The 27,272-nt window shown below is 34.2% G+C and overlaps 1 protein-coding gene across 6 annotated transcripts in view; it reads right to left on the bottom strand.

Moving 5' to 3' along the window:
* The window catches only part of LOC138715203 (uncharacterized), a 120,418-nt gene that overhangs the window by 66,002 nt on the left and 27,144 nt on the right, over window positions 1-27,272 (bottom strand). For 2 of the 6 annotated variants that reach the window (XM_069847846.1, XM_069847844.1), the window contains exons 2-10: window positions 24,382-24,449; window positions 24,161-24,294; window positions 20,787-20,902; window positions 19,488-19,553; window positions 17,107-17,210; window positions 13,860-13,909; window positions 10,396-10,675; window positions 6,809-6,980; window positions 3,898-4,020 (exon numbers count right to left, since the gene is read on the bottom strand). In XM_069847846.1, coding sequence (XP_069703947.1) covers window positions 3,898-4,020; window positions 6,809-6,980; window positions 10,396-10,675; window positions 13,860-13,909; window positions 17,107-17,210; window positions 19,488-19,553; window positions 20,787-20,902; window positions 24,161-24,294; window positions 24,382-24,449 — 1,113 coding nt within the window. Of the gene's footprint in view, window positions 1-3,897; window positions 4,021-6,808; window positions 6,981-10,395; window positions 10,676-13,859; window positions 13,910-17,106; window positions 17,211-19,487; window positions 19,558-20,786; window positions 20,903-24,160; window positions 24,295-24,381; window positions 24,450-27,272 lie in introns of those variants that run through there. The other 4 variants (XM_069847849.1, XM_069847845.1, XM_069847847.1 and 1 more) reach the window with 4 other exon arrangements.

Here is a 27,272-nt window from a genome sequence, read left to right as displayed (position 1 = left end):
GATACACTCTGTATAGCGTACTTATATTACTGAATGTTAACTCAATCAACTAGTTATGTGCTATTTTAAGGCATATAGAATTATTTAAATTAGGATAGAAATTTATCTCTTTTGCTATTTTAAAATCTTCAAAATATAATATTGTTATACTAACTTGAGATCCTTCTATTACATCTATTAAATCAGGTATATATACATACAGTAATTGAAACAATATTTCTATAATCCTTTAATATCAGCCATACATCCTCTACTTGCAGAATCATGAATGTTATATATAGCTACGAATAGTTCATAATTAATTCAACAGCTTCATGTAATTACGTTTTATAGGGGGAAAAATGAGAAATGAGAGGGTAACTGAAAGGATTAGTAACAAACAAATTACGACAGGATGAGAGAACTTGAATGAGAAAGCGAAGAATACTGAGTTACGAGAATGAAATATGAAGGCTCAGAAATAAAATATGAATGTGATAAAATTATTATAACTGAAATGAATGTGAAAGAGAATAGCACAGAAATTGTAACTGTGAGTATACAGTTCACAGTTGTTTGTTGTAGTACGTGTTTTTCCTGTATGACAGATAAGAAATAAAAGCTCCTGCCCACCTAATATACGTAGGTAGTTTCATAACATATAAAAAAATAACTGAATAGATTACAGTGGACTACAGTCGGCTATATGTCGTCAGCAAACAGCTGGATACATTAAGAAGATTGATTGATTTCGTACACTAAATTAGCGCCCGGTATGTATGATTAAAGTTGTTAAAAGTAAAGAAATACGTTTAAAGAGTGGCAGGGTATTTATGAAATCCCTTGCTTTGTGTGAAACGTCTGTATTCTTGATATGTAGGTCTCTTTTTTGTACCTTAGCCTGTCACACATTACAAAATGCAATACAATGTTCATTAAAATAAAAATTTCTGATCCGGAGTTGCGCTCGGCGTGGCTTCGATTCCCACTTGGGCTGACTACCTCGTTTTGGGTTTTTTCCAAGGTTTTCCCAACCGTAAGGCGAATGTCAGGAAATCTATGGCGAATCCTCACCCGCATCTCCCCAAATACCATTTCGCTATCACCAATTCAATCGACGTTAAATGACCTAGTAATTGATACAGCGTCATTAAATAGTTAAGTAAAAGAAATAGAGAAACAGCCGACAAATTTTACCTGGAACCTTCTGCCAAAGATAAAGTAATTTGCTATGTCCATAACAAGGAAAGGCAAACCTCATAACATGTCAAGCTCTAACGAAGTCTTTAAATTTTACTATTATTTAGGTCGTTCAAAAATGATTGACACTCCCCCCCATAACTCCCGAATAGTAGCAGTTTGAAATGCTCTCTAGTGTATGCTTGAAGACAGATTATAGAGCCGACTACTGCCACCAGATGACTGCTACATCGCTGTGTCATTCGTGCCGGTATGTGGGTCTATTCGTGGACAACGTTAACACAACATGGAAACAATCATGGGCAATGGTGATAGGCCTAGCTATTGCAATTCACTGCGCCAACACATTCAACAATACCGCCATGGAAAATGGGTGTACGACGTTCTTCTCCAACACGACAATGCAAGGCCACATGACAGTCGCCAGACCATTGCCACCCTAGGAGATCTAAGGTACACCGTGCTGTCTCATCCTCCATCTTGCCGGATATTGCCCTAGCGACTACGATCTATTCGACGCAATCAGCGTATTCCGAATCTCACCGGACCTGTGAACAACAATGACGTCACGCTGCAGTGAAATAGGAACAAAACTGCTGGAAGGTTCGATGGCTATCATGGCGGCTGTAAAAGTTGTTGTCTGTGCTACGCTAGCAAGATTTTGCGAAATTTTCGTACTGTCATCTCGTTCAAAGAAAAGAGAGCATAAACAATTTATTTCTTGAACCAGTAGTAATAACTGGTTCGCTGACATGTTCGCTCATAAGCCATTAACATATTGTTTTTACGTTGTGTTCATTACAAACAATACAGCAGAACCAAAGCAGAACACACCGCCATGACACAACAGTGCACGATGTCATTCGTCTGCTAATTCCCGCCCTATGCAATCGAGCGTATTCCGAATCTCAGCACTGAGCAATCTGATGGCATCACGGTGTTCCGTATTTCACCGATGGCGTGACTGATGCTCCACCGGTGTCGCACCGATGCCATCAGCTTGCAGAGATGGTGGCAGTCTCCATCAGCCGCCATCAGTGAATCTGATTGGTTCTTGTATAGGGCGGGAATTTGCAGACGAATGACATCGTGCACTATTGTGTCATGGCGGTGTGTTCTGCTTTAGTTCTGCTGTATTGTTTGTAATGAGCACAACGTGAAAACAATATGTTAATGGCTTATGAGCGAACATGTTAACGGACCAGTTATTATTTCCGGTTCAAGAAATAAATTGTTTATGCTCTCTTTTCTTTGAACGAGATGGCAGTACGGAAATTTCGCAAAATTTTGCTAGCGTAGCACAGACAACAACTTATACAGTCGCCATGACAGCCATCGATCCTTCCAGGAGTTTTGTTCCTATTTCGCTCCAGCGTGACGTCATTGTTGTCCACTGGTCCGATGAGATTCGGAATACGCTGATCACCTCTGCAAGCTGATGGAACCGGTGCGACACCGGTGGAGCATCAGTGACGTCATCATTGAAATTCGGAACACCGTGATGCCATCAGATTGCTCAGCTCCGAGATTCGGAATACGCTCAATGAAATAGATCACGCGGGGTAAGAAGTTCACCTCCAACGACGAGCTTCAGGCAGTTGTCCAGCAGTGGCGCCGGTATACCGCCAAGGAATGGTTTGCTGCACAAATACAGAAACTGCCAGAACGATGGCATAGTTGCATAGACATTAGCGGGGAATACTTGTAACATAATCTGTATTTATTTTATTTTCATAAATGATTACTGTGAAGAAAAAGAAACATTTAGTGTCAATCATTTTTGAACGAACCCGAATAAATATTGAGAAGCAATGAAGATAAATGCGTATATATTATTACTAAGGCCCGGATGTTGATGACATGTCATCTTTTTCCTGAGTGGTCTGATGCAATTCTCCATGTACAGTACGTATATGAACTTCATGCAGGGCACCCCGTTTCCAAATATGTACCTTTTATTTTGCATTTTTTTTCGCGATTTTTTAATTTTAAGAGCATTTTCTTTGATTTGGGAGAAGAGTTCTGTCTTTTTTTAGAAACTTGTCTTTTTAGGTCGTTTTTGCCAAATTATTATATCACAGTATTATTTTGTGAAATTACGTCTCTCAGTGTTAAAAGTAGTAGGCGTAGTATAGTTTAAAATATGTTTGCAGAACTGGGAAAGAGAGGGGTGGAAGCCTGAAAAAAGAGTTTGTTCCCCCATCAACAAGGCCGGATGTCTTGGATGCCTCTGCCTATTGAGCTAATTTTCTTAACTATTTGATGGGAGACTGTTCTATTCTACAGCCTATACTCTTTCTGATTTTTCTTCAGTTAGAATGCAGCTTATACTCTGTCTTCATCTTATTTAAAAATCAACCGATTGCTTTCAGTTTTTCAAACAAGATTGGATTTTTTTAATAAAATGGTTGTTGAATGTCAGAACATTTGCTCTATAAATATAGCAAAATGAAGATTCACTGTTGTAATGTATATAGCATTGCCTCGAACTAAACTGAACCATACCGAATGACAGCTGCACAATAATGCCCTAACTTGAGATCTCTTCAGCCTGTGTTACCTATTCATTCAACGCAGCATAAAATTTCCCAAGCTCGACCCAGGGAAAATGTACACACTATCTCCTCTGCAGTAGCATTCGATCTACAACGGTAAAAGGCCGAGCGCATTTACCTGAGCGAAACCTGTTTTCTGATAAAAGTTCTGTATTACAGTTACCTGGACGGATAGTGGCTTCTGTGTTTCAGTGACGGTTGGATTTCCGATTTCCGCCTTTACGTTAACTTTCGTATGTTTGGGATCTGCCACAAGTACACTCACTTTCTTAGACTCGAACACTACCTGCAAACACAACAGCTGTGGTAGTACGCAATGCAATTATTTCGTTTGATATAATATCATACAATTATGTACCTATTTGTTACAGAATAATATTAAAGCTTATGATAACATTACTGTCTAAAATTACATTAAAGCTGTAAGACGCAGCTTCAATTGAATGTTTACACATTTTGTACATTTATTAGTGGTAAAACTATAAACATCCAATAACACTGGAATGAGTATAAGTGTGCATGGGATATGTATTACGACATGTGTCCTTCAGTTGACAACCTGTTCACAAACACAAGTAACGCGCAACACAGGGTCACTCTAAAACAGATTCATTACTCCTAAACAAGTACAGTATACTTCAGTTTTAGCAATGTTTATGATATTATGCACTACTAGTTTAAATAAAGCTGCATAAAACAAGTATGAAAGCACAGGAGTGAGCAGAGGAATTCGGAAGACAGTATGTCTGTGGAAGTGGCGACATAATATAATTAAAAACTATATAAATCATTTGAAATTGATAGAAAGAAGTGAGTCTAACAATCTAATTTCAACTAGTAATTCAGTGCCAGCGACGAATTTAGCTGAGATCTGTATGAAATGACGATGCAGGCCAACATTCAACAAAGTTGAGGAAAACCACTGTAAAAATTTTGTTGGAAAGTACACTTGTACACAAGGACAGTACCTGTATTATAGTAGTACCGGTGTTTTAAGTTAAATTTTTACAGCAAGAGCAGTACCTGTGTTACAGTTATTCCAGTGTTTTAAGTTAAAATAATTATACAAAAAAGATGATCGTAATATAGGCTTAAACACAACTTTAAAAGCTATACCTGTGTTACAGTTATACCGGCGTTTTAAGTTAAAACTGTACAACAAAGATTATCGTAATGAGGGCTTAAACACTGTATTAAAAGCGGTGCCTATGAAACAGAAACATTTTAAGTTAAAATTTTATATAAGATATATTATATTATTGTAATATAGACTTAAACATGTTGTTAAGAGTAGTGCCTCTGATACAAAAACATTTAAGTTAAAATTGTGTATCAAAGATTGCTGTAATACAGGCTTAAACATTTAATTAAGAGTAATACCTGTGGAACAGTAACATTTAAATTTAAAAGTTCACAGTAAAGACTATTTTTTATTCTTTTGTAACACAGCCTTACTCTTGAAATCATTTTTTTATGTGCGCAGGTACTGTCGATGATGTTTTTGATGCGTGAGTACTCTGTTTACATCGCACAGCGCCGCGCGTCACTACTCTTCGTCGTCATTTGGTTCATTGCATCAACTCCGAACTCACTTAACTTCAAAGAGTGGTGGCTAAGATTGCGGTCTCTACTTATCACATATAATAAGTGTACAAAATACATAAGCTGGTATAATAAGAAATGTCGCTTAAAACACTGAACTAAGTACAATAACAACCCCACGACCTTACTTAACAATCATCTTGTTTCCAATGCAATTTGATGAATGCCGAACTTCCATACTTCGGGTTTGTTCGTGTCTCTGTGATGTTATACACCGACAGATCCAAATGGATTCAATAACCTAGTTCACTATTTTGTCTTTATCTAAGAGTTGAAATGTAACTGTCCAAAGTTGTTATAGTATTACATCGATAATATTTGAGGTATTTAGATGTCAAACATTCCATACGTCATAGACTATTAATGCGATTAACTTTTCAGGATTTCAGCTTACGAAGTGCAGTTGATCTTGAGACTTTGGCTACAACAGATCTACCTTACATAGAGATATTTTATTTTTATTTTAGTAGGTTATTTTACGACACTTTATCAATAGCTTAGGTCATTTAGCATCTGAATGAGATGAAGGAGATAATGTCTGTGAAATGAATCCGGGGTCCAGCACGGAAAGTTACCCAGAATTTGCTCATATTGGGTTGAGGAAAAATGTGGGTGTTAGTTACTACCGATTTCACAAAAAAAAAAAAAAATCAATTGCCGCTTAGGTGCGATAATAAATAAGATAATCTTTCGTTGTCCTATACGCCTCTGACTTGTTGAATCCGGGGTCCAGCACCGAAAGTTACCCAGAATTTGCTCATATTGGGTTGAGGAAAAAACCCGGAAAAACCTCAACCAGGTAACTAGTCACGATCAGGAATGAAACCCGGGCCACCTGGTTTCGCGGCCAGACGCTCTAACCGTTACTCCACAGGTGTGGATCACACATAGAGAAAGGAAAATCAATATTTAATTTGTATTACGTAAGAGCCATATTTTCAACTACGTACTAGATATGAAGAAGTTATTGAAACACAATTGCAGGAAGAACATATGTAAACTAAAGATATATTATTTAAAACTGTTCATAAAGAAGTAACAAATAATTTGACATCACAAGACTTTGTCCTTGTAATTATATTTTCTGTATCTTCCTCGGATCAACCTGCCATGTCTGTTAAGCCACTGCAATTTGTTTCGTTTTATAACTGTAATGTGGGTGTTAGTTACTACCGATTTCACAAAAAAAGAAAAAAATCAATTGCCGCTTAGGTGCGATAATAAATAAGATAATCTTTCGTTGTCCTATACGCCTCTGACTTGTTGAAATTCAACTAATCCTTATAGGCTTACTTCATTGGCGAATGACTGTTTGAGTGAAATAGTTCCTATATCTAATAGGAAAGTACAATTAAGCATTTATTACACCTCTATTACCTTCTTTTAACTTAAAATTACATAAATAAGAACATTCTATATTACATTAGTTATTATTACAATATTTTTCAATTCTTAATTAGGAAGACCTATACCTGATTTGGCACAATCTTCAAGTTTCCGCTAGGTGTAGACTGGAATGGGAACACTCGCCTAGCCTCGTCACTATTTCTTCTGGTTACATTGGAAGTACGATTTTCGCCTGCAGCTGTGGATCCTTCAATTGCCATCTTTCCTAGTTCTTGCTGAACGTCGTACAATCTAGGACTAAAGGACACAATACTATAGGTAATAATTTCTCCGAAAAAATCATTTCTTCATTGGTGCGAACTATACTGTTTCATTTTTTGTATTTCATGTAATAAAACACTCACGAAGAAAATAATTGTGTTTGATTTGAAATAACTTATGAAATATTATGAATAAATCTACTCTAGGTTAAATTTACTTGCTAATACTGAACACGAAAATAATCCATTTAATTTCTAAGAAAAAATACTTGCACAAAGATTGAAACATGACATGCACAAAAACGCTTTTTTGGTAGGCCTATTAGGAATGTCGAAAACGTGTATTTCGGTAAAAATCTCGAAATAGATTTCTCTGTATCATCACATCACCACAGTATTTTCTTTTTATGTTTTCTACAATTAAAAAATATAAACGATTATCGTTAAGTGTAACATGTACCTTCTTATTATTTTAATTCCCGCGTGATGTTATAATCAGTACATTAGGTAGCTGTGACATTATCTTTGGCCACGTTGTTATAGAGCGCTTTCTTTTCCGAAGTCCCTTCGTTTTTTTTGCAGTAGCAAGGTCCTTAACTTGTTATTCTCCCGTACTTTACGAGTACCAAGGTGGTGGATCTGCATTACACTCGTAATGAACGATACTGATGTTGGAAAATTGTTAGGATTTCACAGGTGAACTGGAGTACCAGGAGAAAACCCCTCTGTTACCTGGACCACGGGCTTGCCCAACACAAGTTATAAATTCGGGGTGGGTAAACTAGGATTTGGACACGGGCCCCATCGCTGCGCTGCACTGAGTCATCGTGGTGATTAAAAAACTGGAACCCCGCGAAAGCAATCCCAACTGTTAAAAATTACGTGTCCGAGTTATATTTTGGGCAATCGCAGTGGTCAACGCAACCGCAGTGCAAACGAAGAATCTCACCCTGGGTGTCAAATATTCATTGCCAGACGTCTGATAGAGATTTATAGTACACAATAATGGTCCCCACATTAAACACAACCGAAATTTTAAGTATAAGTAAAGAGCGTAAATTGATCAGAAACACTGTCTACTAATGGAAAGGGAAAGAATACTAAACACGAAAAACAACAAAGGAAACCTTTTGCTCTAATATAGGATTATTATGTAATAAATTATTCAAAATTATATATAGATTTTTATACTTTGTACATTTCTATTTTTTTTTTTAATTTATTTATCCTTGGTGCAATCTATAGGTCTTATTGTCGAATAACTACAAAAGAGAATAATCAAACTGGAATAACTACAAAAGAGAAATAACTAAAATGCTCTCTCAATTAATATCACTCAATAAAAGAATTGTTTTCAAATGGATACCATCCCATTGTGGAATCCTGGGAAACGAGAATGCGGATGCTTTAGCAAATAAGGGCAGCACTGCTACTTACAGACCTGTTACTAAATCTACGTATTACTCTGTGAAGAGAATTATTAAATCTACATACTTAGACTTCAACAAACAAAATTTGATAACACAATCTGAAGGGAAAAAATGGAACTCTCTGCATCAAAATCCACAGTTAATTCCCGATTTACCACGAAAATCGTCTGTAGCTGCATTTAGATTGGCAACAGGCCATGATTGTTTGGCCAAACACCTGCATAGAATTGGAATATATCAGTCCCCTAACTGCCCATTGTGCAACTCAAACCAAGAAATGGATTCGGAACACCTCAAAATCTGTGCTTCAGTGGCTGGCCATGATAATATCTTTGAAAAATATTGGAATGCAAGAGGTCACATGACTTTATTGTCAAATGCCTGGCATTAGAAAACAACAACAACAAAAGAGAAAAATAAAAAAAAAATTGTCTAAAATCCATTGATTACCTTCCTAAACTTCTTTATTAGGATTTTAACGTTTTCAAGTTGGAGCAAATATATAAATATACATTATTAAATTTCTTTCACAAGAATAATAACTTCAACATACTTTGGCATAATTTTAATACTATAAGCAATGCTCGGCAAAGATTACGTCATATAAAATGCAGCCCGCATTACATAACAAAAGAAAAGTAGGAGAGTGAGGATACCCAAATTGCTTAACGTTGAATGAACAGTGATAGCTACGGGAAGGGAGAAGGTCACTAGGAAGGCCAGTAAAAAAATAGGAAGACCAATTATTTTAGATAAGACTATAGAGGTAAAAAGGCCTAAACCTTAATGATTACGATGATGATAATAAAGATAATTACAAATTTTAATGTTGTCTTTCTGGAACAGTCCATGCAGTATTTGGCTTTAAGGCTGGTTCACAATAAACCGGAAACGAGAACCAGAAAGAGAATTAGAAACGGAGGACATGAAAGCGAAGATTTTTATTCACAATAAACTGAGAACGGAAACGGCTATACATATATCGATATGTATGTCAACAACGATATGTAAAGTCGATATTACGCATTCTGAAATTAAATGTGTATAATTGACCAACGAGATTCTCTAATGAGAACAAATCAGCCAACATAAACACAGGTTAACTAACTTCAGAATTAATGACACAGAATATTTAAAAATTTAATTCTGGTCACTCAGTACAGGCCTACACGTAGCATATATTGAAAGTGATTTTACTGAAATTCCAAGTTGCAAGTGTACAAGCCTCATATTTATTTTTAATTTAATAATGCACCAAATACAGCGCACTAAATCGTAAGTTTAGTACACAATAATGAATGACAGCATGCGTCACAGCAATGACCATCGTGGCTACGAATGACCATTGAGTACTCATTTTCACATTACACAAATTGATTTACTTATTATTTTGTTGATGTGCTTGTGTCTCCATTTAAACTTATATTTACCCCATCTGCACTATTATAATACTAGACCTATATAATAAAATTGGGTAAACAGTAGTAATCTTTTAATTTTAGACTTCACAGATCTTCTTCTTCCGAGTTAGTTACAAATGATGCATGAAGAAGAAATTATGTCATGGCCTCCTTGTTACAAAATATACGACGATCAGATAGCTTAAACATGGTAACAGAATGAATTTATTAGGCAGTGATCGGAAACGAGAATGGCAAACTTGAAACTTGGACAACCTCACGTTCCCGTTCCCGGGATCCGGCAAGCTTCTCGTTAATTGTGAATGCTCACATTTAAATATATATATATATATATATATATATATATATATATATATTTTTAACAATTTTTCCTTTCTAGTTCTGGTTCTCGTTTCCGGTTTATTGTGAATCAACCTTTATAGCTCTGTTAGTGCGAATTTTGGCCGACAAAAATAAACTCTGTTCCTTCAATCAACCCATTCGATTCGCAATGTTTCTATCAACCCATTCGATTCGCAATGTTTCTATCAACCCATTCGATTCGCAATGTTTCTATATTTGTTATTAGTAAAATTTAAGGCCAAATCTGTAAAGCATTTACCTTGTCTGCTGATGTGCCATTCTGTACTTCGGTTTCCGTCTGTTAGTAGAGCTGGTACACGGTTCGTGGGCCAAGCGGGGAGACAGGGGTTTCTTACCCCAAATCCGAGGCCGAGTACTTCCAATGGAGTCGGATTTGGTTGATCTCGGCGGAGATACGGCAGTTTCGGAGCAACCTCGGTATATCTCCACAACACTCCTATCTGTATCAGACAGCGAACCCTCTCCTAAACGGTCTCTGTCGCTACGAACCTGGATAGCCTTCTCTGCTGTTGAAGTTGCTGCACACAGAACAAACATAGTTTTAGACCAAATTGTAGTTTTATGGCATGATTCGTCAAAATTTGGAAATAAATGTGAACAGTAAAGTACGCATGCATTTCTATAAAACCATTCCTAGTACCACCACAATCTAGTATATACAGTCACGAAGCTTGTGTTGATGACGGTACTAGAAACAATAGACTGTGCAGATACTATTTCGCATTGTTTGTGATAAGGCGATAGTAGCGATCCTAGTGGTTAGCAATTATCTATGGATGCATATTTAGTACGTATTGAGCTTCGTGACTGTATATACTAGACTGTGGCTCTTAGTATTATTAATTGGTTATTTTATGACGCTTTATCAAATGCTAAGGTTATCTAGCGTCTGAATGAAATGAAGGTGATAATGCCAGCGAAATGAATCCAGGGTCCAGCGCCGAAAGTTAACCAGCATTTGCTCTTAATGGATTGAGGGAAAACCCCAGAAAAACTTCTGTCCAACCAGGGTTTGAACCCAGGTCCGCTCTTGTCATGGTCAGGCATGCTAGCCGTTACTCCACACCGGTGGACCTTTCGCTCTTCTCCTGAGTAACTTATAATAGGTGCATATTCTTTCTTATTACATACTGTGTGAATTTTTCTTCCATTTTTTTTATTTTTATATTACAAGTCTCCGCGTCTCATTAAAAATTATGTTCGAAAACTGAAATTTTGTGTAGACTTTCATAACTTTAGTGCGTTAGAAGTAGACTATTATTATGATATTTATGTAAGAATTTCAATTACTGTACTTTTACAAAAATTTTGGATTTTAATTAGAGTATGTTTCAACGTAACTGATCACAGAAAGACAGTTTATTGTAAAGATTATCTCATTAAGAACTACCAGAAACAAATAAACCTCCTTACATAATTATGCTACTGGAGCTAAATGACACCTGTGAGCAGTATGGGATGAAGATAAATGCAAATAAGACGAAGAGCAATGTCATAGGAAAAAATACAGAAGATAAACTTGCGAATTCTAAATGAGGAAGTGGAGCAAGTGAACATATTCAAATACTTGGGATGTACTATAAGCAGTAAGTAACATGAGCTGCAGCCAGGAAGTCAAAAGGAGGATAGCAATGACAAAGGAAGCCTTTAATAGAAAAATGAGCATCTTCTGCTGACCTCTGGAAAAAGAACTAAGGAAGAGACTAGTGAAGTGCTTTGTATGGAGTGGGACATTGTATGGGGCAGATACATGGACATTACGACGAAGTGGAGAGAAGCGAATAGAAGCATTTGAAATGTGGATATGGATAAGAATGGAATGTGTGAAGTGGACAGACTGAATAAGAAATGAAGCTGTGTTGGAAAGAGTGGGTGAAGAAGGAATGATGCTGAAACTGATAAGGAAGAGAAAAAGGAATTGGTAGAGTCACTGGCTGCGAAGAAACTGCCTACTGAAGGATGCACTAGAAAGAATGGTGACGGGAGAAGAGTTCGGGGTAGAAGAAGATATCAGATCATAGACGACATTAAGATATATGGATCATATGAGGAAACAAAGAGAAAGGCAGAAAACAGGAAAGATTGGAGAAAGCTGGGTTTGCAGTGAAAGACCTGCCCTTAGGAGAACATTAAATGAAATGACATAATTCGTCTGACTAGTGTAATATGTAGCTAGTAGGCGATGTATGCAATGGAGGGGTAAATGAACTGGCCACCCTAACCCATTATCTCCTGGCCTAGTTGCCTCATAGGTGGTGCCTTTTTGTGAGGTTCAGAGAGCTGTCTTCAGTCAGTTGACTAAACACAACAACATAATTCGCTTTTGAGACGTGTGAACTCAAATTATATACAAATTCTAAAACATTTTTTAAAGGGAAGATAAAGGTATATAATTTTATATAGAATGTGTAGAGGAATAAAATTCATCCACCCAGGGCAGGACATCTCATTGTTGAAAAGATTTATGCTGATAAGAAAAAATAGGAATTGCCTGGAGAAAATTTTGGAGCTTGAAACACATTGAGTGAAGATGAAGTGATAATAACTGCAAAGTAAGTCCAGAGTCCGACGTCAAAGGTTACCCAGTATTTTCTTGTAATGGGTTGAGGGAAAACTCCGGAAAATACTAAACCAGTAAACTTGGCCCAACCAGGATTCTATCCCGAACCCGCTAGTTTCGCTGTCAGACACGCTGACCACTACTCTAAAGCGGTGGGCTTGGGAATAGGCTCTAAATACTGATAATGTCGAACATTTTTCCTTTTTGTGGAAAATATCCAGTTAAGAATTGCGTTTAAATAATAAAGTTTTGGATAGAGCAACAAACACCATTACATATCTGGGTTATGAATGTATTAGTTATCATTTCTTGAAGGATTAGATTTACCAAACAAACTCATTAAGTAAAGAGATCATCATCATCTCAGACTACAGCACAGTGGACTATAGTGGACTTTATGTTGTCAGCAAACAGCTGGATACATTAAGAAGATTGATTGATCATCATCATCATCATCATCGTTTGGCGCTACAACCCTGAGTGGGTTTTGGCCTCTTTAACAACGGTCTTCCATCTTACTCTGTCGTCCAAGTAAAGAGATACATGGGAATAATAAAGAATATATTCTTTAGTGCAAAAGCATACTCGAATACGATTTTACGAAACCTTAGCAAGTCTGTATTAAGTTATGGCTGCGAAGCATGGACAATAATGAAAACAAAAGAAAGTCTTGCAAAAGAGCTTCCTGAGAAGAACGGTAAGATATACCAAAGCTGGGCCATAAAAGGAATGAAGATATATTAAGCTTAAAAGAAATAAAATTAAATTCCGTAATGCACTACACCCACAAATACCAGATTACCTGATACAATCACATACGGAAAATTTCTTCACATAGAATTCCGAAGACCATGTTTCATTACGTCCAGCTGAAAGACCCTTAGGTTGTCCAAAGAAATTATGGACAGAAAATTTTCTGCTGTGATCATAACAGCCCAGAAGGTTTAATACTTGGAAGGATGATGATGATGATGATGATGATGATATTGAACACTTAGAAATAAATAAATCCCATTCTTTTGTGACTTAAATGACGTTTTTATTCGTTGAAAATGAATTAAAAAAGTGCTTGATATTTAAAAATTCCGTGAATTTTATATCTGTTTTCTTAGAGCTAGGATATTTCCCAAACTAAACCATACCTTGCTTAGAATAGGATTTAGAAATCTTGCTATGATGTCTTGGAGATCTTCTAGAAACAAAACAAAAATATTGAAAATATCTCAATTTGTTTAGGTAAATCTTAATGTATTAAAGCAAAAGTTTTAACAACACAACACAATCAGTAAGATAGGAATGACCATATGTATCTGTATTAATAATAGATTAAATTTAGGAATATAGTTATTAACTATATTCCTAAGCGATATAAAGTTCCTCGGAGAAGGGGACAAAGTAATGTCATTTCCATTTTCACTCGATTCACTCTGTCTCCCTCTCTCTTAAGAAATTTGCGATTCAAAATCATAAAAAATGAACAATCCTCTTCGAAACAAAAAACTATGACAGATTATTTTTGTTGAACTTAAGTGTCTCATGATATTTTGTGTTTCTTGTCTTAAGATTCTGACCCACTGCAGTATTCTATAATATTATATTTTTCAAACTCTTTCGCACTGTTTCACATTTTGCACTTGATTTTGAAGAGTATTTTAGTAATTAAACCTGTCAGAGTAACTTTTACTTGACTTTAAATATAACGTCAAGTGGGGCAACATCATTAACCCACCTTTACCATGCAGTGTAGTTTAAAGTGCTGTATTTTTAATTAAGTTAATTTGAAATTGTTAATTTTCACCTCTGGGGTTCCTAAGATGTCAGTCAGTATTATACTGCAATCACAGACATGTTACTAGATTTTAAATGTTGCTATTGGTTCTTTAAGTATTTGGGTAATTTATTATTTATGTATTTATTTATTTAATGCAGAGGTAATTGACAAATGTCATTAATCTTACAATGATCAAAAGGAAAACAAACAGGGAATATACAAAGACAATTGCAAGAATACAACTTAAAAGTAAATAGTTAAGAAATTCATCATTTTTTCTCTGGCCTCCCAGTATCTGTACCCAAGATTGCTAGCTGAGAGTGAGTATTTGGGGTAATGTTGCCCTGAAATGGGGAAACTTTAACCCAGTCAACATACAGTATATAATAGTAATCAAGACTCTAACACATCTTGAGGCAAAGTAACCCCAATTTTGGGTATCTGCATAACACAGAAAGACTAAATAAAAGACAAAAATATCAAATCACCTAGTTTCTTATTTATGTAATGAAAATAATTATATTACAGAAATTGAGAACAATATCATGAAAAAAATACGAGATTTATATGTTATCTAGGTGGCATACCCATTTAAGAAAAAATAGATTACTGTATCAAATGTGGGACAAAAAACAAACCCCTTTTCCCAGGGCTTAAGATAACCCAGAAATCAACTGAAAAAACATCACTTTGTTTGGGATGAAATTTCGCCAACAAGGGAAAACATAAAAGCCAAACATAGTTTTCTACCTATTTCGCACATATTTATATATAAGTTAAGACACTTCCTAATTTTTATCATTTAATTTATGGTCTGGACACAAAGAAGTTTGCAGAGAGTAAATTGATATGTTCTAACAGCTGATGTACTAATGAATGTGCTGCGCTATTGCGGTAAATCTGATAAACTTAGAATGCACTGAATATGTGCATAATACTACCATCTACAGTCCAATTGAACAAATATTTGACTATCTGAAGTCGGGCACCTGATATAAAGATTCAAATCTTATATTTTGTTTGGGTCAAAGTTATACCGAAAGGGCCAAAGTTGCCCCATGTGACGATACTAATAAAAATTTTTCGAATAATTCGCGATTTTCGATATTTCGCGGAAGTTCGTGCATTAATTACCGCACGTTATTGGGAGTTGACTGTATTTTAAAATACTAATTAATGAATTTCCACTTTTGTAGCTTTATGAAACTTTCACAAAACATTAGGCAACCCTTTCTATACCGTTTTAAGATAAAAACATATCGTTAGTCAACGAAATGTGTTTACATGGTGGTCCCAAAAGGAGTAACAAAAATGAATTTTTACTTACCATTTCTTCATGAATCCTTAGAGAGAGCTCTAGACTTTTTTGTATTTGTGGATTAAACGGCTCTTTGAAATGACTGTAATGAATTTTTGTTCACACAATTAAAAAAAAAATTAAAATTAAAATAGCAAATTTGTATCTAAACAAATTCTTCAATTGTTGTTGTTGTTTTCTAATACCAGGTGTTTGACAATAAAGTCATTTGACCTCTTGCACTCCAATATTTTTCAAAGATATTATCATGGTCAGTCACTGACGCACAGATTTTGAGGTAATTCTTCAATTGTTTGTTGTAGTATGTAGCTTCTCTTCAATAAAACAGAGAAAATATCTTATTCATTTTGTCAAGTAATATATTCTGATTAAACTAGGATGAATTGAAAACCTATAATCTAATCTGTCCGAGAAAATTGCACCTAACTCATAAGTGCATGCTATTTTTTGACACCCCTTTTGGGATTACCCTGTAAAAGCACTTAGTTGACTAAGGAGGAATTTTCATCTTAAAACAGTATAGAAAGGGTTGCTTGATGCTTGGTGAAAGTTTCATAAAGATGCCTTTAAGTGGAAGTGGCAAAATAAATATCCATAAGAAGCAAAGAAAGAGTAACCAACCGCATCTCGGAGTGAGGAAGAATAAATTCAGATAATAACTCGTGTTATGACAACAGGAAGCGAGGAATAAAAAGTTTGTTGGACAAACGTATTACAACTACAGTTGCATAGAGCCATAGATTATATACGGGACAACGTTTATATCCATTGAAGCACTATTGTGGGCTAGTTCTAGTATCGGTTTTATGGGAAAATATGCAAGTACGTTAACTAATAATTTGAAGTATTAAACAAGCAAAAGTTTATTACTTAAAAAATCAAAGCAATGATTTGTACTAATACCGGTATATTTGAAGATATACATCATTATCATCATGTTGTACGAATTTAAAGTTAGGACCAGAGAAATTTGTTTCTTAAATTGTTCTATTTCCAAATCTTGTATTTAAGACTCCAGGAAGTATTAATCGTTCACCACTCCAAAATCTGTCTGATAATTTCTGCAGATGATTAAATACACACTAACCTGATCCTGTTGCCTGGTGAAAGCTTAATTTCTGTGCTTTTATTCGGATATAGCCTACAGCAGTACTAGCTCACTACATGAGTTCCCAATGAAATTACATTTTTAGGAGCCCTTAGCCCTTCATGAGACAAAAATGGCTCATTCATTCATTCATTCATTCATTCATTCATTCATTCATTCATTCATTCATTCATATTTTACATTCATAATTACCTTGCACGTTCTTGTCTAGCAGTACAAGAGCTTGATGTCACACTTTCATGTTTATGTGCTGGTGGCTCATCAACCGATTCCCTTTTATCGCTGAAAGTTACCTGCTTTTGAAGGAAACCATTAATGTTATCTTTTTTACAATATCATTATTTGTATAAGTAAGCCTACATGAGGGATAATGTACTACGTTTTTACTTTTAATAATAATAATAATAATAATAATAATAATAATAATAATAATAATAATAATAATAATAATAATAATTTTCTTCATGTGGTAATTCCAATTAAAATATTACACTGATATTACTTATTGTGTTTTATTGTTTAACTTCTCTCAGCAGCAGCAATAGCGCTTGTACCTTATACCGGTTCAAAAGGGCGAGATATTCGAAGGGAAAGGACATGCGATTGTTACCCTCGCCCGACTTGCTGTGCATACAGAGGTCTGATCGCACTGAATACCGTTCCACAACTAACCCAATACCCCTCAAAATGAACATATTCTAACAATGGACTCGTTGAGACCATTGCGCATCAAGCTAAACCGGATTAGGTCTAAATGTCCTTGAGAAGATCTGTGAAATTACTGATTAAAAAGCGATTGCGAGGAGAATTTTCTCCAAGTATTTCGGTTTCCCTACCACTGTCATTGCACCATTGCTTTATTGACGCTATATTAAGACTTCGTATTTCATGAATAGACTTTTAAGACGCATAAGTATGTATAGTAAAGAATAAGAAACTATTTCTTAAACATGTAACCGTAAAAAAAAAAGTGACAAGAGATTGACAAAATTTCAATGATTGTGTGAACGCGTCCATATTTTATTGTTTTGTATTTTATTGCCATTTTTATCATCTGAAATATTTTTATTATTTTTTTTATTGCATGTGACTTCTTTCCTTTTTTCTTTCCTGTCTAATTTCAGTTTTGCTTTCTGTGTTAATTATGCTTTGTCCAATGAGGCAGTCCCGTTATTGAGAAAGCTGAAAGAGTGATTTTCTAAATAAAGGGTTATAATTGAGTTCTTACTGGATAACGCTCATCGCTTATTCACTTACAATACGCAACACGCGACAGACGGCAGCACGAGCACTTTGGCATTTACAGTCTAGCGGAGACTTAAACTTTGTATTACACTAAAATGTTACCTTTCCGCATGAATATTGTATCTCAAACAAAGACGTATTCATGTCAAAAACTGTATATTCATAACTGTGGTGCTAACATTGTAAAACTGTGTGCTGAGAGCCTAAACGTATAGCTATAACTTACTAATTTTAAAATAAAAATAAAGATAAATAAAAAAAATAAAACAATTTACATTACTAAACAGACAAGTATGCGACGACATAAGTAAATAAGAATATTTAGATTTAAAGTTGACATGAGATTTAAGATTATGTACTTTCTTTAACACACTAGTGTATTTTATTTGATATTCATTTATGTAACATAACCCATAATTCAATTTTTCCATTAACTGCGACTATCTTAGGAAATGTACTGCACTTCACAAATTCCGGAACGGGACAAATGGACAAATGTATTGGGAGACTAGAAGACTGATGGCTGAGTTCCTATAGTCTGGAGCATTAGATTAATAATAATAATAATAATAATAATAATAATAATAATAATAACAACAATAATAATAATAATAACAATAATAATAATAACAATAATAATAATAATAATAATAATAATATTTCCATGATTATTGTCACTGTCACTGTCGAAGGGGAAATGGGAGGAGAAACTTTTGAAATATGATTTAACTTTCGTATTTAAATTAAATTACAATTAGTTAATTGTAGATTAATAACATGTTGGTGAGATTGTTAAAATTTTTACCGAAACTTCGTTCTAATTCCATGGGAAGCGGGAGGAGTTAAATTGAAACTCCTCTTCAATAATCCACTATTGATTCACCTCCTAATCAAAATGATACATATTAACGAATTCATGAAGTCCTTAGAATAATCTCTACAAGAATAAGATTTACTGGAGTAATATCGTATTCAGCATATACTTGAATGTGTTTTATATCATTTCAATAATGCAAATTTTATTACGTAACATGTAAACGTTATAAAACCGAAAAGAGCCACTAATACAGTGTAGTATACAGGATTAAGAAAGCTCATCAGTTAAAAATTTGTACAAATTCAGATATAAACATTCACTGAAAATCTAAAATTCTATTATGTAGTGAACTTCGTTAAGAAAATGTCACGAACTGACGTAACATTTTAATTTGAAGAGCGCAGAATATAACATATAATTCTAGCTTTCGAAATGAAGAATGTATAACAAGTATAATTTATCAGAATTAGCAGTGAAGAAATTTGATTAGGCTATAATATTTAAGTCTTACCTTTGATCTAGTGCCTTTCAATTCCAGATCGGATTCAGGCTTACTTCCGGTTGTATGGTGCGAAATCTTCCTGGCAAAATGAGAAACATCAGACAATGAAATAAGTGATGATTTTTGTCAGAACTAATTTACAGGTAGACTACAACTCTCATCGACAAAGCAGAAGTGCCGGTCCATTCAGTTACATATTCAAGTTTTATTAACATACATTTCGAATTACATGCGATTCTCGCTATGTAGCTAAATTAATGCATATCATCATGATTATTATTATTCTTATTATAATCAATAAATTCATCATCACCACCAAAACTGAAGCATTCAAGTTGTTGTTGTTTAGTCAACTGTCCGAAGACAGGTCTGAACCTCACAAGCGATACCAACAAGACTCCATTCATTAGGCAACTAGGCCAGGAGATAATGGGGTAGGTTGACCAGTTCCTTTTCCCCTATAAATGTTATCGGTTTTAATTTCGGGATATAAATGATACTCGCAACGCCGTTGGTCAGTTATTCGTAATAATAATCATCATCATTTACTTCAAGTAATAAATTGGACTCGAAATTCCGTTCACACTATACGTGACCAAAACTATTTTCTTCTGGTGTCTAGCTCTCAATTCTTATCGATCTATACCTAATAAACTAGTACGTATGATATCGCTTTATACAGAGTGTTCGCCAGGTAACGGGTTTCGCATAGGAAAATCCCACCTGTCTTCTACTGTTACAGATCTATGCGACTGTTAAGGAAATAGTGTGTACATTTCCCTTGGATCGAGAGTGGAAAGGTTTTGTGTTGCGTAGTACGAGAGTTGTTTGAAAAGTTCATAGCCTGACATTAAGCTATGATTATTCTGAAACAATCTTTACTTCTCAACATAATTCCCCCTGAGAGTCACACATTTGGTCCGTCGGTGCTTCAATGATGTTCCCATATTTCCGAAATAGTTCTTTTTATTGTCTGAAAGCCTTGCAGAATCATCTGACGAAGAGTTCCTTCATTATCCTTTGGACTCGAATTACCAACGGCTTTAAGTGTCCCTATAGAAAGAAGTGCAATGGGTTGGGATCTGGTGATCATGGAGGCCAAGCATGTTCTGATCTCGAGACGAGGAGCTGCGGCCTGAATTGAGGCAGGAAGTGGACTTTTTGAACAGTTTATAGGCCCTAAAAGGAAATGTAAAAAGAATGCATCCGGAGAGAATTTTTATTCGTTATTCCCACCAAAGTTAAGTGAGATGAAATTTAATACATATTACATTATGACCTTATGGTCTAGTGAAATGCCATTCTAACCTCATTGATGAAAGATTTCGCAGCTGAGTCTTTTGTAGGGGACTCAATCAATTCCGAGAATGGAAAACTTTGTAAACTGGATGATCTACGGCCATCAACAGAGGATGCACTTTCATCTGCAAAAGAATTGTAACATTATATGCTATTTAATCTATGTCAAAATATTTATGTGAAGGTTAATAATGCTATATTATATGCTGATATGCTATAGTCTATATTTTTACGAAATAGATCGAATGTAACTATTTAATATAATTTGTAACTCTATTCTGTTTATTAAACTCAAATGTTTTGCACAAAATCTTCAGATCACGGAGTCAATTGCCATTACAAACGGCCAATGTTTCCGAAGAAATTAATCATGTTTAAAAACATCCTATAATGTCCAGAAATACCTACTTAATTAAGTTAAATGTTAAGTCGCGGTGCAAATTTACTTTAGAATCGTCCAATATTCTCCAAGAAATGAATTATGTTTAGAAACATCCTATAATGTTCACGCATACTTCATTATATTGAAATTAAATGTTAAGTCACAGAGTAAATTTCCTTTAGAATCGTCTAATGTTGCCAATGAAATTAATCATGTTTAGAAACACCCTATAATGTTCTGAAATACTTGATTATATTGCAATTAAATGTCAGGCCACAAAGTAAATTTAATTTAGAATCGTCTAACGTTCGCTAAGAAAATCATCATGTTTAGAAATATCCTATAATGTTAAGAAATACTTCATTACACTGCAATTAAATGTTAAGCCACGGAGAAAATTTACTTTAGAATCGTCCAGTATTCTTAAAGAAATTAATCATGTTTAGAAACATCCTATAATGTTCAGAAATACTTAATTACACTGCTATTAAATGTTAAGTCACGGAGTAAATTGACTTTAGAATTGTCCAATATTTCCAAGAAATCAGTCATGTTTAGACACGTCTTATAATGTCCAGAAATACTTCATGAGATTGCAATTAAATATCAAGCACGAAGTTAATTTCCTTTAGAATCGTCTAATGTCCCGCAAGAAATTAATCATGTTTAAAAACGTTGTATAATGTTTAGAAATACTTGATTATATTGCAATTAAATGTTAGAGTAAATTTCCTTTAGAATCGACCAATGTACCAAAAGAAATTAATCATGTTTATAAACACCCTATAATATTCAGAAATATTTCATTATATTGCAATTAAATGTTAGGCCACAGAATAAATTTCATTCAAAATCGACCAATGTTTCCCAAGAAATTAATCATGTTTAGAAACACCCTATATTGTTCAGAATTATTTGATTATATTGTTATATGTTAGGCTACAGAGTAAATTTCCTTCATAATCAACCAATGTTCCTCAATAAATTAATCACGTTTAGAAATATCAAAGAAAAAAATTAAAAATCTGTTAATTTTACATTATGTAATTGACTTTGAAAATGCATTCGGCATAGTAATTAGACCTTTGGTATTTAAAATACTCAAAGAGAAAAATATCTCTAACTGATACTACAAAACATAATAGAAGTTTATTAATAAATATACAGTATTAATATGTAGAGAACTAAACAAGGAAAGATAAAAAATATGAATATAGGAAAAAAAAAGAAAATAATGACGAAGAATATGAAAAAAGAATGAAATAAAGGAAAGGAATATAGATAAAAAGAATTGACGTTAGAAAGACAGGAAGAATAGCATGAAATGAGAAAGCGAATCATATACACTATACAGAGTATAACAATTGCTTTGTTATAAACTTTTAGGGGTGGTAGAGGTGAAAAATACAAACAATTTTTATATAGGAGTCTATTTTCAGAAAGTTCCATTTCAAAGTTACAAGCTATGATGTAAGCGCTAGCCACTTTAAGTAGCAAAGCAGAATAAAAAGCGAGACATTTGATTATTTTTTATGGACTTCGAATTAGAGCAATATTTTTTACGGTGGTGACTGGTACAAGCCTATAATATTGCAGATATATTAATAATTTTAGTAGGGTGTTCTTTAGTATCTATTAGCAGTAAATAGCTAAAATTTCAATAACAAGTGAATAGCGTGTGCCTAATCACAGGCATGTAGTGGATTTGTAAAAAAAAAAAAAAAAAAAAAAAAAAAAAAAAAAAAAAAAAAAAAATGTTTAAATTAAAAAATTATTTTAAGGGGAAAGATTAACTCTAGAGAAACCATTCTTTTTATTCTAAAGCTTAATGTGTATACATACATCACTAAAAATGAAAGAGCTCTGATAAATACTCGCAGTAATATATTTATGACTACTTGAAGATAGGCTATTTTACCATTATTTTGCATGCGATAAGAAGGAATTCCCCTTAAAATGTCAATCTTCTCACAGTAACAACACTAAATAAACGAAAATTACTCTTTGTACATAATGCATAACTCAAACTTAATGTCATATACAAAAACAGCTACATTTAAACTGAATTGAGGTGTGATGCCAGCTGGCTAACATAATGTACGCTGTAAACAAAGTTCTGTACAGTGTCCGCATGAAGTTCATAATGTTTGCAATAATTACACAGCAACATTAAGATCTACCGTAATCAAAATTGGGTTCCTATATGAAAAACTGTTCATTTTGATAAGCTCTAATGCGCATAAAATCTCTAACAAAGTCATGGTTATATACCCTGTAAAGAGTTATTCTTCTTCGTGAAACTTTTCTTACGATATATAATTTTTTTAATTACAGTTTCCACTTGTGTATATTTTAAGGGATTCAGATGTTTATGCGTAACGAGATATTCACAAAGGTTAAGCAATTCATATCAAACAGACTTATTATTACACTAAATGAAGAATGGAAGAAGAAAAAAAGGGGAGCAGGAAGTATGGAAGGGGAAATGAATAACAAGAACAAAAAAAATGTGAAGGAAACGAAATGAAAGCAACATAAGAGAAATAAAAGAATAACACAAAACAATAAAGCAAAATGAAGATAGGCCTAACATAAAAATGAAAAATCACACAAGACGAACAAGAAAGGAAGACACAATGAAAGAAAAGTTGTCTGTGGTGAAAGCATTATACGTGTAAAATTATCAGGTGTAAATTAGATATCAATAATGAACAATTTTCTTTTTTTTTCAGTTTCTAAATTTGGTCATTTATATTCAAATCAATACCAGATAACAACAATACCAACTTAAAAAAATGTTCTCATAACTTAGCATTATATGTGTGAAATTATCAGGTGTAAATTAGATATGAATCATGAACAATTTTCAGTTTCTAAATTTGGTCGTTTATATTCAAATTAATACCAAACAACAACAATACCAACTTAAACAATGTTCTCATAACTTTCAGCAATAAACATTGGCAAAATTGTAACTAATTACTTCTAATAAAACTCTTACCGCTTAAAACTGTATGTACTGCAAAATTTTCTGGGAAGGTGGCTGCTTTAGATGCGTCGTAACTACTTGAATCAGAGTCCACTTTTTTATTTTTCTTGCTTTCCTTACAGGAATCCGGAAGAGTATAAGTTATGCTGAAAATTGAACAGTGAAACTTAATTGTATTCAATTCAAATTAAAATGGGATAGAACGAAGAGAAAATACTACAATCTGCACTCACTTCAAATTTAGAAGATCGAATTCAGAATCAGACGAAGAAAGACTGGACGGTGAAGCGTTACTACAGGCCTGAAATTGAAAAAAAATAATAGTTATGTAGGAATATTAACAAATTTTATTGAATTGTAAAGGGTACCTCCTTAGTGACTCATATTCAACAATAAAGCTATCCAACATGATGAAGAACTTGAGAAGTTATGTAGAAAAATGCTGAGAACAAAAAAAATTAGGCAGTGTAATGGCGAACATTTATTGTTTGAAAATCATATGTTTGATGATGGAAATAGTTATCACGAAGAGTGTGGAAAATAAGTTGTTTGGCCGTTATTTCCCTAGATAGTGGTCGCAGTAAAACCTTCCTACAGGGACTCTGAATATGTCATATCCCTTTTCACGCGATTTAATTAATTGAGAACGTAGCTTTTTAGCCACCCAGAACACAAAAGTCATTCGAGCTTAAGCAACGTTGCCTAGTTGTATTCTTAAGACTCAGTCGCTGTTAGTGTTGATAATTTAAATAATACAAGCGACTAGAAAAAAATATTGTAGCCACGAAGAAGATGAGACGTACGAACTAAGTCGCGTGAAAAGCATTATAGTTACAATATCAAATCCTTTGCTTGCAAGAGTCTTTTTTTAAACTTATTTTCATAAAATGACGCGCTATGAGAGTTCCTTGCTCCTATTAATGATGGGTGTTTGGTTGAGCTCTTTCGTTTGTGTCTCCTTCACGAAGCATTATAAACATTTGAAACATCACACCTATAAACTCGCAAAACATTCGACAAAGTAGCCACTCAAGCTAAGACACACACACCGGATTATAAATATTATAAGGGCAATGATTATACTGGTAATAAGGAGTACTATAACATATGGGGCAGAAACGTGGCATTTAAACACGAATCTGAGATTGAAACTCCTCTCCACTGAAATGAATTGTTTTAGACGTTCCACTAGATATTCTAAATTGGAAAAAATTCGAAACACAACCATTAGACAAGAAATGGGAGTTAATAGTACATTGTTAGATTTCGTTAGCTACAAGCAATTAGAATGTTATGGCCACGTACGTAGAATGCCAGAAAGAAGATTGCCCAGACAGATTTTGGAATGGATTCCGCCAGGAAGAGGAAAGAGGGGAATACCAAGGAAAACCTGGATGGACGATATAAGAAGTGGAATGAAGGAGAGAGGCTTGGAAGAACGGGATTGGGAGGCAAGAGAAGAATGGAGGAAGAAGACAAGAATTTAAACACTTTCGATACAGGAAGATGTAGTTTAAATTGTAACCCTGTTAATGATGATGATTATACTGGTCAACAGTGATTTTGTTAAATGTACAATTTCTGCTGTTTCTTATGTAATTTCATCTGCGGATTCCAAAAATGAAGTCAGAATTTTTCTAGCACCCTAAGTTTTTGTAATTTCAGAAAAAAATATTTATTTTTATTGTTATATAGGCCCTACAGTCCTTAACATGCTAATGGAAAGAAAATATTTAAAATATTAAATTTTATTGCTTTAACAATTGACCTATTACATTAGATCATTGTTGCCTGTAAAGTCAGAATTCATAAAAATACATTTTATTCCTCATTAATTAGACTGTGAGAGTATAGTAAACTATCCATATACCTTGTGTGAGAGTTAGTATTAATTCTCTGTTGAGTTGGAACTTACATTCAAGAAACAAGTTTCATAACCTGTGTTTTCTTTGTCCTAATTTTTAAGTGTGGTAAAATTATCTTATAATGTGAAACATACCTCGAAATACTGTATAAATCACATGAACAAATTTTGTTACGTTTGTGATTAGTTACGGTAACTTCCAATTTTACTACACTAGTTAAAAGAGCTTTTGATTGTAATACAGATGAGGGCATGAAGTGGGCCCCTGAAATCTGTTTTGCTCCATGTGATTCTATTAATTGGTGTGCTAAAAGGATCCCGTCATATGACTATTCCAGTTTCAATGATATGCCGGGAACTTAAGGATCATTCAATAGGATGTTACTTTCTAGGAATCACAGATCAGAAGATTACAAAGAACTTGTCAGCGAACTGATTCAGAATTGTAACATGATGGGGTCTCATATCTCTCTAAAATAACTTCTTGGATTCTTATCTATTTTTTATTTCCTCAAAACCTTTGGGTAGTAAGCGACGAACATGGGGAGCGTTTTCATCAGGATTTTTCTGAAATGGAAATGCGCTACCAGGAAAAATGGACTACTGCTGGACACTTAAAAGAGATGCTTCTCAAGTGAAGTATAGCCAAAATCTATTTCACACATATTTTAAGCAAATAAATATGATTTGAGGTAAATGTTACGAGGTAACAATACTAGAAAAGTTTCAATTAGCCTACATTTCATATAACTTTTCAAAAACCCTGGGTGATAGAAAAATTTTGAAATCAGCACGAAAAATGCTATAAGAAACACTCATTCTTTATCTTTTAACAAAAAATATGTCTAATTTTATTGACCAGTGAAGATTTTCCTTGGACCAAAGCGAAGAAAGAAGTGCATACTCCACTGATTTACGTCATCATTATGTGTGGAACTGTCTGACGAAAATGGGGATATAAAATAAAAGAAAATATTTGAGGCGGGTTGGGTAAGTTCATAGCTCGAGTCGTGTGCTACAGTTTGGAAATTATTCTCAATGATTTAATTGTGTTTTCAATTACTTACTGATGACGCAAAATGTCAAAGTTTCAGCATACATAAAACTAAGGCACTCATCCAAGCTTACCGCAATCTAACCTAACTCAATAAGGCATAAACCCACCTAATCTCATTTAACCTAGCCTATATATCGATAGCTGAATAATGTGACACAAATTTCTCCTACGAAATAAATAAATAAAATGACAAAGTTTAATTC

This window comes from Periplaneta americana, chromosome 15 (assembly GCF_040183065.1).
Source record: "Periplaneta americana isolate PAMFEO1 chromosome 15, P.americana_PAMFEO1_priV1, whole genome shotgun sequence".
Lineage (NCBI taxonomy): Eukaryota > Metazoa > Arthropoda > Insecta > Blattodea > Blattidae > Periplaneta > Periplaneta americana.
The sequence above is the reverse complement of the archived record's forward strand: the minus strand, read 5'-3'. Positions and strand labels throughout refer to the sequence as shown.